The following is a 12,527-nucleotide window of genomic DNA, read 5'->3' on the forward strand; positions in this document are numbered from 1 at the left end:
ATAACTAGACATATAGCGTAAAAAGTTTTACAACTGAGAATGTATATGTTTATATACAAGTATGGAGATATACAGATAAAAAAAAGTGGCAGAAGTGCAGAGTTTAAATGCCGAATTTGCCCTCTATTTTAGGAGGAAGGGCAGTTGTGCAAGGTTCTGGGTTTCTTCTTCTTCATCTTCTTGGCCGCTTTGATGCTGAGGGGAGGGAATTCAGCATCCTCACAGCCTGATGGATGAAACTGTTGGAGAGTCTGGTGGTGCGGGAGCAGAGGCTTCTATATCTTTTCCCGGAGGGCAGGACACTGAACAGTTTGTGGGCAGGATGATTTACATCTCCCACAATCGTGACCGCTTTCTGGGTGAGTCGGGTGGTGTACAGGTCTTGCAGGGCGGGGAGTGGGGCACCAATGATCTTGGAGGCTGTTTTCACAATGCGCTGCAGAGCTTTTCTGTTCTGTTCAGCTTCCGCCCCACACTGTGATGCAGCTAGTCAGGGTGCTTTTTATGGTGCCTCTGTAGAAAGTGGTCAAGATGCGTGGTGAAGCACTTGCCTTCTTGAGCTTGCGCAGGAAGTAGAGGCGTTGTTGGGCCTTCTTCACAAGTGATGTGGTGTTGGTGGTCCAGGAGAGGTCTTCACAGATGTGCACCCCAAGGAATTTTGAGCTGCCTACTCTCTCTACTGCAGCGCCATCTATGGTCAGTGGTGGGTGTTCGATATGGCCCTTCCTGAAGTCCATAACAATCTCCTTGGTTTTGCTGACATTTAGCAAGAGGTTGTTGTTGCTGCACCACTTGGTCAAAAGATGGACCTCCTCCCTGTAGTGGGTTTCATCGCCCTTGGTGATGAGGCCCACAAGAGTTGTGTCGTCTGCAAACTTTACTATATGGTTGGAGGTGTGGGTTGTTGTGCAGTCATGTGTCAGCAGGGTGAAGAGCAGAGGACTGAGCACACAGCCCTGGGGGCGCCTGTGTTCAGGGTAATACTGCTCGAGGTTAAGTTGCCAACCCGTACTGCTTGAGGCCTCTGAGTGAGGAAATCTAGCAGCCAGTTGCAGAGGGAGGTGCTAATCCCCAGCTTGTCCAGTTTGCAGATAAGTTGTTGTGGTATTATTGTATTGAATGCTGAACTGAAGTCAATGAACAGCATTCTCACATAAGAGTCCTTTTTGTCCAGGTGGGGGAGGGCAGGGTGAAGGGCAGAGCAGATTGCATCCTCTGTGGATCGTTTTGATCTGTATGTAAACTGAAAAGGGTCCAGGGTAATGGGAAGGTTGCACTTGACGTGGGCCATGACTAGCCGTTCAAAGCACTTCATGATAATGGATGTCAGTGCCACTGGACGGTAGTCATTGAAGCAGGATGGAGAGGATTTCTTTGGCACTGGTATAATGGTTGCGGTTTTGAAAAGTGATGGAACAATGGCTTGTTCCAGGGAGATGTTAAAGACATCGGTGAAGACATCTTTTAGCTCCTCTGCACAGTCTTTCAACACACAACCTGGGATGTTGTCTGGTCCCGCTGCTTTCCGGGGGTTGATTCTGGCCAGTGTCCTCTTCACCTCTTATCAAACTTCAGGAAATACGTTATTTTATCGTATTTCCTCTACGCGTCTTGTCGAGTGACAATGGAGGGAGATGCGCATTTTGTTGGTGGAAAAACTGGAACTATTTTGAGTTTCTGTCGCCAAGTCCGATTATTATAAGCGGCTTTGGGCTTTTTTTTTTTTTTTTTTAAGTCACTTGCAAATTTAAAGAGTGGTGGGTTGAGCCTTTTTGAGCTCGTTTTTGAACGTGAAGTTACTCATTTGGGCTTGGAAATAAGCAGAGACTCATAATAAATCCCAGAATTTGTCCGTCATTAAGGTAGTTTTAGTCAGGCTCTCCCTGTCCATCATTTCCCGGATGATCCGCCCCGCTGTGTCTTTGTTAATGTCAAGTTAATATATTACCTCTGAATGACGTCGAGCTTCGCGTTGTGCTCCAGAAAACTGCAAACATTGAGACTAATTTGAACAGCGCAATAAACGTGAAAACAGCCACGAATAAACGTGTCCGTAGTTGCCAATAATTATAATGGCAACTTAACGCCATTATAACTATTTATATTAAGATAAGTGTCACAAATCTGTGCAGCCATGTGAGTTGTGAAGCTGCAGGAGGAGCTCTGTGCGCTGTGCTTAGACACCAAATGCAGGGCCGTAGCGCAGAACCTGGAGGCTGGGGGGACATATGGGGGCTTTAAAATCCTTCTTAGAGTTTTCCAGACAACAGTGGACCACACAAATTACTCACGTTTTGTTTTTTTGTACTGTAACCATTAAAAAATCTCCCCTTCAGTTCAACCTTATAAGTGGAGACACATTGTTGATGTTACCATTATAAAATAGCTTACAATTAAGTATTGGCAAAGCTCAATGTAATTTTCACAGGAGAGTTGTTGTTAGCATCTGCTGAAAGTAATTAAAAGTTACTTTTAATGTAACTTAGTTACTTTCCAAATCAAGTAGTCAGTAATCTAACTAAGTTACTTTTTCAAGGAGTAATCAGTAATCCAATTAAAGTTACTTTTTCAAAGTAACTATGCCATCACTGCTCATTGATTATTTCAAGATCCCTTACTTTGGCAACTTAACGTTTTCTACAGAACCCTACAGAAGACTCTTATTTAGTCAACTTCATGGTTGTTCAGAGTCCAAAATCACGACAAGTCTTCTAATCGAGTCAACCCACAATGAACCCATACAGAATCCTTTTGGTTTCTTTTCAAACATTCCAACTGAAAAAGAAGCTTTCATGCCAATTTAAAAACAAAATGGTTCCAGATATGTTTCACAAGTTAATTAGAAGTGTCTGTAACAGTATTTTTTTGTCTTCAGAAGAAAAATAGTGTGTTGCAACATGTTTTCATATGAAATTGACAACCTGCAAAAGCTAAAACAGATATTTTTATGTGGGCACAAGCAGTGCCAAATACTTTAGAATGCTACTTATACGCTTTATCTATGAACTAGCTAATATTGCTCTCATTTAGCACAGATTGCAAATCCAAAATATGGAGAAACATGTATTTAGAATGATTTTTTTAAATATTTGAGAAATTCTGATTGGGGTTAAGTGCTTATGTTTTTAATTGCTTTCTTTGTATAACAGCAATCCCTCTGTAGAAAAATTGACTGCTGTAATAAATGTAACAACCACTAACACAAACATAATAAATGTAACAACCACTAACAGAAAACAAACCTGTTTAACATGTAAGGACTGTTCGATATGCCGTCTACATCTTCAACAACACGTTAAGGGAAAATAGAACTTGAAAATGTTCTTTATTCATTTTTTGTTTTTTCTTTATCAGTCTCTCTCCATCCTTCTGTCTCTCTTTAACTATTTCTGTCTCTCTCCACTTTTAAATCTTCATCCACAGTCTCCCTCTCTATTACTTACGGCTTTCCTTACAGACTTCTAGAGCCAGAGGAAGCATTTCCCTTTTCAGGGTTTTCCCCTGAAAACCTGCTAAGCCCGGTGGTATCAGCGCTAGGGCAGTCATCCAGTGGCCTAGTGTGTTTTTGAGTTAAAATTTTTTTTTGGGAAGTTGACCTTTAAAATATCACAAATATCACAAGGTAATGAGTAATAATGTGTTAATGTAATAATATCTTATTGGAAGACATTATTAACAATACCTAAATTCCAAATATAAAGCCTTAAAGGCAAACATACAAAAAGATATCAGAATAAATAAAGCTTAGCCTGGTGGGAGCACAAGTAAAGCCAGGTGGCCCACCAGGTGGCCCACCCTGAACAATATACAATTAAGAGATTTGGACAATAGAATGGCCAGTTAACCATAGATTCCACATTCACAGCCATAGGGATGAACAAAGAAGAACAGGCTGTGCTTTGACTTAATGAGACTATTACAAGCTGAAAATAATACACCCTCACTCTCCATATAGAGTTTTAAATTCCTGAAACTACAGAAAGTGTTCATTTTCTCTCAATTTTAGTCTCACTACTGCATTTTCCATTTTTTAAGCAATGATTGCTTAGATATTATAGCATTTCAACCTTGATTAATGATTTCAAAAGTTTAAAACGACTTTCTGCTTAGTGAAGTGGAAAGCTAACAGTGAAATAAAGAAAGAAGCAGAAAAATCATCTGGGATTATTTGGAGTTTTAGCAACAATACAAACTAATCTGTCCCTAATTTAGCAGCATATCACTGAGCGTGAGGATCCCACAAAGCGTGATATCTTGCTGTGGAAGTCATGTTTAACTCTCATTCTAAATTAGTCACCGAGCTAAACACGCTGGCTTCTGCACGCATCAACGCTCTCTGAATCTTGAGGGAAGCTTACCTTTTCCAGCCCGTCATGGAGCTCCGACAGGGTGGGTCTCACGAGTTTCTCTCCCAGAGGCGCAGCCGTCTGTCGGTAAAAGTCAATTTTGGGAACAGCATCAATGGTGTTGTGGCCAAAGGTCCTCAGATAATAGGTGTTGGTATGGGTGTCATAGTGATAGTGATGCTGGCCCCCTGTGGATGAATGTAAGCTGGTCTCACTCATCACCGTGTCTCCGTTCTGTAATCCCTCAGGCGGCACTGCCTCCGGAGAGGCCCCGCTCCCCGACCCGTTTGGATCCGCAAAGTTTACAACTCTGAACCGTCCTTTGGCTTCCTCACCCCCGGCCCCTGAATCACCATCCGCTGCAGAGTTTTCGGAGCTCGCAGACTTTTCTTCAGAGGCGCCCGCAGCTTCAGACACAAGATCCACCTGGAAGCGGCTCTGACTAGGTGTCGGACCGGACGGCCTTTGCCCGGCATCTGGAGCTAAAAAATCATTTTCCGGGGCAGCACTGTCTGCTGGCGCGGAAGGCGCAGAGGATGGTTCCGACATAGCTGTTAGGAGGAATGTAGCCAACACTCGCTTGGATCCACTAAATCAGTAAAGAACGCGCTGTATTGTTCCGTCACTAAACCCCTGCTAGTTGCAGGAAAACACACGCTGTGCTGCCCGCTGAGGAGAGGCGCAGGATCCCTAGCAGAAGGCGGTATTAGAGGTAGATAGCTGCTTAGCAGCGTCAAGACATGCGAGTACAAGCTGGAAAGTTACCACCACTCTTCTTTTTCTCTTTCTGTCGCAGTAAATAAAAACGTTCCAACAACCTTCGTCTTTTAAAAGTCAGGAAGGACCACTTGTAAGCGTTGTGTTATTATAAAGGATGCTGCTGTCGACCTTGCCACGGCTCCTCCTAGAGTCCAAGCGTCTCTCTGCTTGCTATTATACACGCTGCAGACGGCACCGGAGAAGGGTGGGATCCACAGAGAAATGCATCGCGAGACTTCAGTGATTACCTTTTGTGTCAAACAGTGGGATGAAAACGTCGCGAGAATATTGCAATACTTACTCAGTATGGATGACGTTATCAAAACCCTATGCGAGGAAGGTAAGGTGGGGCGCCAAACTGTACCAACAGGCTAACCAACAAAACATGTGCACGGACAGCTCTTCAGGGTTATTTCCTTCATAAAGGAAGAAAACTTTATGAAGGAAAGACTGTCCTTGACACTTTGCCTCTAACTTAGACTCAAATTATTAATCGGTTTTACCTGGTCAAATAAACTGTGAAAAGTGCTCTTAATGTTTATATTTTTTTGACTATAAATCTCCTCAATTTGATTTGTCCATCAGAAAGCTTTACTTAAACACTTAGCATTGTTCTTAAATGCTATTAACAGTTTTTGTTTACCATTCTGTGCAACTTATAGCATACAAAAATGATCTGGTTCACATCTTTTCCATTCACTTCTAATCTTGTTCAGATTGCAGCAAGATTTTTTGAACAGAAATCTATATTTTCACTTTTCTAGTGTGTTGTTTAACACTTTATGTACCAGCCGTTGAATAGAAGTTCAGTGTCTAGGTTTATTCATACTGTCACCTTCCCAAGATGACAGTGTGCCTGTGACATTTTTTGTGCAAAGTGTGTGTGTTTCTTTCTTCTTCTTTTTTTGCCCAAAACCTTTTTTTTTGTTGAAAAAGAGGTCATGATTTTTTTCTTTTTTCTTTGCCAAAATCAGTTCCAGGCCATCAGTTTAGGAAGGTGATGATAACCCTAACTCTAAATGGTGGAGCCAACCCTTAACCTATTCATGACTCCAGCATCATAAAACTATTTGTGAAGGGGAAAAAGAGTGACAAAGAGTCTTCAGATACAATCCAAGAAAATGCTGTAGTTCATCTGGAATGTTGGGATCCATTTTTATTCATGAACTGATCAGAACTAATTCCTAAGCATTCATTGTGCTGGAGACACCACTGGTTGTGATATCAGTGCCTCAATAAAGCTCAGAACTGATCCAGCAAGAACTGATCCCCACTAAAAAAGCAAGACCTGAATCCCAAAGCCCCGTCTTTGGATTCAGCCTCCAACTGAGACACAACAGCTCTGAACCTTTTTCTTCTAACCTGTTAGCCAGGAAGAAGAATTTATTCAAAATCTTCAGTATTCCCTGTAGAACTTTTAGAAAGCAGTCTGCATACCCATAGAGACTTGAGAAGTCTATTGCCGCGTCTGCCTGTGGAGGCCTGCTGTCGCAGCTTCTTTATTCATCAAACAGAAGAGTACTTTCCTCTGTTTTTCAACCCAAAATACTGGAGGTTCTGCTGAGAACCTAGCTGGGATGCCACTCCTTAATTCTCGCCTGAAGAAAAGTCTTTTCTGTTCCGTCAGTTTTGGTCATTGCTTTGACCCAACTGACAATCAACTCAAAGTAAGACCGTTCCAGTATTTGGGCTGAATTAGATGTTTTAAACTAAGGTTTTTGTAAATTGCCTTTCTGTTGTATGCTTGCTTAATGTTTTGCTGATTATATGGTTTAATATTCTTACGTTATGTTGCTGCTTTGCCATTTTAGGTTTGCCACATGTTAGAAATTGTTGAGTTCCAGAGCAATTGAATTCAGCACTGCTTGAATTCACTGGCGCTCTCTCGGCCATTCTCTTCTATCTTTCTTCCTCCTGCTTCCACTTCTCTTCTTTCTTTGATTTCAAATACTTATCTACTTTGTGGTCATAAAAGGCCTAAGACCACGATTTCTTTATCTAGCCTAATTGTTAACCCTCAACATGGAGTTTTTTGACCTATTGTTGGAAAGTGGTGGACAGGTCTGAGAGTGACCTGGCCTCCTGTTCTTTTACTTAAATCTTCCTCCTCCCTTGCCAAAGATTGCAGTGACTCTTTTCATTAGTAGCTAGATTGTATGCCAGTAGTTAAGGAAAGAGGTTATTATCTGCTGTAAAATTGGGCTATTTTAATTATAAATTCTCAGACTTGATTAGAAATAAGAGTGTCAGTGAGCATTCTTTGTTGAGTTAATTCTGCCAGTAGTGAGAATTCATTCCTTCATGAGAGTTTGCTTATGACTCCAGAGTTGCTTGAGTAGGTAGGTGCCTTGATTAAACTCAAGAATTTTAATTTTATTAATAATTTGATCAATCATACATTATTGATTACAACTATCAACCTCCTCAATACTGGGAGGTTGAAGCCAAACTTCAACGCAAGCTCTGGATCCTAACAATTTTGATACCACCTTGTGAAGTTGTTAGAAATATTTCTGTTTCCATAATCCTAATTCCCAACAGGAAAATGTTACAGAGTTTCAGTAATACATGCTTCAGTATATTGAAATGAAGAGAAATTATTAAAGAAACTTCTGGGATCCTCTTTACCTCTGATTTGAGAAAGTTGCAAGACTGAAGGCCAGAAGGACAGCAGGGAATCCCTTAGCTGTCCTTTCTACCTAGACTTTCAATAAGTTAGTAAAAATGAGCTTTTCTTTGCACTCCTGCAGAATACTTATGGTGAAGTGGAACATTTTTAGATATAGTGGCTCGTACAAGTCATTGTCTTCCAGTTAACGTCGAGTTCAAGCCTTCTACAAAATATTGAAGATTCCTTGTGCCAGATATTGAACCTGATGTGTTCAGGGTGTGTATCAATAAGGAGAAATACTGCAGCATGTATAGATTCTAACTATAGATTCTAACAGAAGTACTTGTTAGGACTTTGTTTAAATGAGAATCAGATTTTAAAGTGTCCTGTGGAATTCAAGTTTCCTGTTCCTGTATGAGTCATTCTACATCCAGAATGTAATGAATAACCAGTTCGCCCTCCCTCTGCACCCTCTCAAAAAAGCAATGTCTAGGTACAACAATAATATACATGACATTTAAAGCTGTCATGTATAAGTGTCAGCTTTATACATTGGACAGATGAGCAGTTCTCTGGATATCCATCTATAGTGATATAGAGTGGTTGACTCAGAGTAGGCATCACTTCTATGATAATTTCACATAATTTTGCTGTTAAATAAGTTTTAGATCAGTGTACATTAGAATTTTTAATAGTCAGTAACCTTGATTAGTTATTTGATATAGCCTACCTAGTACAAAGTCTTTATAATTTCATTGCATTTGTTTTCCAGGTTTGCACATATGTTTGCTACTTTTTGTCATTTTCATTACTCTCCTTCCTGGAAGGACCCTTTATAGAAACTATGGATGGTATTTAAGACTTTTGCACAATATTATAATTGATCACTCCAGTCAGCCACAACTACTAAACTGTACTTACTTCCAGGATAAAATGTCACCTAACTATAACAGAAATATTTGATCAATATAGCATTACTAAATGCTCCTAAAGCAGTTGCAATGTCAGAGTTGTTTACGTCAAACGGGAGGAACTATGGGAATGAGACGGGAATTGACTAAATGAACCGACGAGTAGTGACTAACAATGAGGTGCTTAAATACTGGAAGGTTGAGTGCTGGAGCAAAAGACGTGGGCTGATAAGCTAACTGCTAGCAGGTGTGAGTGGCGGGAGCAGGAGCCAGACTGAGGGAAGGAAAAGAGGAAGTGGCTTTATTATGTTCTAACATTAAGATACACCACCTTATTGCTATAATAACAAGTTGGTGATCTCATTCCTGTAGTTCCTCTTGTTTGCCTCATGTCTCCTGTCTTGTTGTGTTTTGGATTATTCTTGTTTCATTCTAGACAGAGAAGCAAAGGAGATAACACAGAGGAACAAGCAAAAATACAAGCAATAAGGAATAACTAGACCTTATGAAATGAAACCTGATGAAACAAGAGTAACAAAAAATAACTATAAGAAATAAATATAACCAGAAACACTATAAGGAGATAAACTAGGAAAACAGGAATTAAATTGATCTAACCAAAAATCAACAAGACAACGGAAATAAACAAAACTCAACCAAAGAACCCAGAGTCCTGACTATCTGATTTCCATAATGTGACTGCAAATATCTAAAGCACTTCACCACACAAACAGCTTATTAAAACTATGCAGCTTCTTAGTTGTGTTCATGGATGTGTAACAGCTGTAATTGTGTAGTGTCTCTTTAAGATACTCTAGTATCGCTAATAATGTCACAAGTATGCGCCACTGCTTCTCTGTAGAGAGAGTGGGAGAAATGTGCTATGGTTGGACACATGAACCGAGACGGACATGTTAGCTCTCTAACTTTTTTGTAACGTTACAGGTTGTTTGGACTCTGCTCATTTTCATGTCTGCTAATATAGCAGCCATTCAACCGGGCTTTGTAAGGTTGGTGAAGAGAGTGTTTATTAAAGGACAACACTGTGGAATTCCCAGTACCAGTGTGGGTGTGAGTTTTTGACCGTCCTGACAAGTCTGCCGCCTCCTCTAATCCCTTAAACACAACCCAAGCGTTACAGATGGTATCTAAGCAGTCAGGAAACCCTTTAGAGCAGTCTTAGTTTATCAGTGGACCAAGAGACACAACAAACAAACAGTCATTGAGCTAATTTGCAATTCTCTGTTAACCTGTTGGAGTATTTTGAGAAACTTGAAGGAAGAACATGCAAATGTCATTCCAAAAGAAGATTTAAATCCATGATCATCTTTTTGCAACTCAGCAGAACTGACTGCTACTGCACTCTGGAGCTCTGCTAAGATTCAGTTAACACAAACCAATAATATCTGTTCATGGAAAAACTAAAAGTGAAGGTGTATGTCTACAATGATTATATACATAGACTACAGACAAGGGAGACAGCTGACTGAAAAAGGCTATGTATTTGGGGTTCTTATTGTTATTTCAGACTATAATAGCGGCTTGAAACCAGTGTTGTATAAAGTACTGAAATCTCAGAGTCAAGTAAAAGTATAAGTACCTCTCCAAAATATGACTTTGGTAAAAGTCGAAGTCACTGACTGAAATGTTACTTGAGTTAAAGTCTTAAAGTATCTGAAACTTCTTGTACTTAAGTATGGAAATTACTGTAAAAATGGATGTACTCAAGTAATGTAATGAAAAGTACAAGTAAAAAGTAAAACAAAGCAAATGCAGTTTGAATGACATTTTTTATATTTTGGTAAACTTGTCAAATACACTTAAAATAATGTACCCAACCAAGTGCAGGCAAAATTAAACCTGCTAATAGATATACCTGCAGGCATCATTTAGTTAAGAAAATTAGGTGCTTTACCTATAGCACAAGGTTAACTTAACCTGCTTTACAACTGAACCAGCTTCTTAGTATACCCTCCAGGACAGAAAATACAAAGTTTTTGTAAGCCTTAAGTTTTCCCTTCAAGTAAGGTCAGTGCTGAAAATGAGAAAAATAAATAGTGCAGAAAATGCGGCCAACATGAAGAAAAAGAGCTGTTACGATTACTCTACTTCACAAATCAGTGAATCAGTCAATGCTACAGTCAGTAGGTGGTGCACACAACTGGTCATTATGCAAAAGAAAAAAAGAATTGGGAGGGAAATGCAGCTTATTGGCATCTGTAAACCTGGTTTTGAACTTGCATGCCTTTCCTATATTCGTTAAATTTAGTCTAAATTGCTATCGCTATGGTTTCTGTCCCCCCTTGAACAGAGGAGTCTAGGTAGCCTGCTACAGTCAACATTAGGCCTAAGCTAAATACACCACGTGTGGAACTGAAACAATGCCAAACAAAGTTCATTTATGGTCAACGTTTCACAATACAGTAGTGTCTAGTGACCAAGCTATAGTTACTGAAACAGGAGGATTATAACCATTTCATAAGACGTTACCTCGATGTGTTTCTTCAAGTTGGACGGGGAGTTTTTGTAAGATAGAATTTCCACATCTTCGGGCAGGAATAACATAAACTGCATGCGGTCCGACGAATCTTTAACACCCACGAAAGAGTATATTGTGTTTAAATAAGGCCATGGGCTCTCATCACCAGCTGGTGGTTCCCCTGGAGCAGTGTCTGACGTAGATGCAGTCGTTGTGGTCTCCGTCTCCTCCTCCATGTGACTGCTGCTGACTGCGAGATTTGCTTTGTGTTTAATGGGAGAAGCGAAACAGGTGTATCCTATTGGTGGTGATGAACAAGCCCAGGCAAGTAGGCTACGGACTTTGTTCGGTAGCCTGCTTGCTACTTGCTAATCAGTAGGTGGGATCAAAACACTTGCGTTTCTCTCTCTCGCTTTTTTGTAACGAGTAACTAAACCACACATTGAAAATGTATCGGAGTAAAAGTACGCAATTAAGTTCGGAAATATAGTGAAGTAAAAGTGAAAGTCATCAAAAATGTTCATACTCCAGGAAAGTATGAAGTACTCCAAAATATACTTAAGTAAAGTAGTGAAGTATTTTTACTTCGTTACTATACAACACTGCTTGAAACTGTTGTGGATCTCCGGAGGACTGGAGGAGGTTCCTGCGGCCTTCTCCACCAGGGGGCGTTCAGGAACATCGTGGTGGGCGTGGTCGGCGGATTCTACCGGCACACCTGCTGCCACTTACCTTGTTGGGAGGAGTATTTCAGGAGGACATCGTCAACACTCTTGTGCCAGAGTGCTAGCTCGTAAATGATAGATCCAGTTTTATTGCTGACCTCAGACCACCTGCTCTATTCTAAAATTCTGCTCTTGTGGCCTCGCCTCAGGTTTCGTTGCCGCGGAGCTGCCGGTATTTCTGTCCGTCTGGATTCCCTGTGGCCGGAAGAATCATCGAGACCACACGACCTGATCCTCCTTGTTTCCCGAAGAGCCTGTCTCACCTGTCCGCCCTCCAACGCCGCCGTCGCCCGTCCTCTCTGCTCCAACCCCTGATCCACCGTGCTGCCTATCCCTCTCAGCTCCGCTTTATCCACCAGCAAGTAAGGCCTCGAACCGCTGAACTTCCGTTTCCCTCCCGTCACTCTGTTCTCACTTCTGTGTTCCTCTTCAGGAAGACCATTGGTCCGGTTCGCCCTCCCGAGTGTCCCATCCTGGATGTTTTTTCACATTTTGCACCGTGTTTATAATAAATCACTGATCTTACTTTGGTCTCTCTAGTGTGTTCTGCGCATGTGGGTTAATCGAGTAAACCAAAACATGACAGAAACTATCCTACATAAAGAGCTTAGTCAAAATTGTAGTTGGTCACATCATCCATCCCTTATGTTTTCTATCCATGGATAATTAGGGATTCGTTTTCAATAGCTTAAAAAG

General features: G+C 40.9%; 1 protein-coding gene across 4 annotated transcripts in view; it reads right to left on the minus strand.

Moving 5' to 3' along the window:
• slc12a2 (solute carrier family 12 member 2) overlaps positions 1 to 5,292 on the minus strand; it is a 77,621-nt gene extending 72,329 nt beyond the window's left edge. For all 4 annotated transcript variants that reach the window (XM_023337719.1, XM_023337717.1, XM_023337718.1 and 1 more), the window contains exon 1: positions 4,359 to 5,292. In XM_023337719.1, coding sequence (XP_023193487.1) covers positions 4,359 to 4,895 — 537 coding nt within the window. In that variant the 5' untranslated portion in view covers positions 4,896 to 5,292. The remainder of the gene's footprint in view (positions 1 to 4,358) is intronic.
• Positions 5,293 to 12,527: the final 7,235 nt, after the last annotated feature.

The sequence above is a fragment of the Xiphophorus maculatus genome, chromosome 8, assembly GCF_002775205.1.
Source record: "Xiphophorus maculatus strain JP 163 A chromosome 8, X_maculatus-5.0-male, whole genome shotgun sequence".
In the NCBI taxonomy this organism is placed as follows: Eukaryota; Metazoa; Chordata; class Actinopteri; order Cyprinodontiformes; family Poeciliidae; genus Xiphophorus; species Xiphophorus maculatus.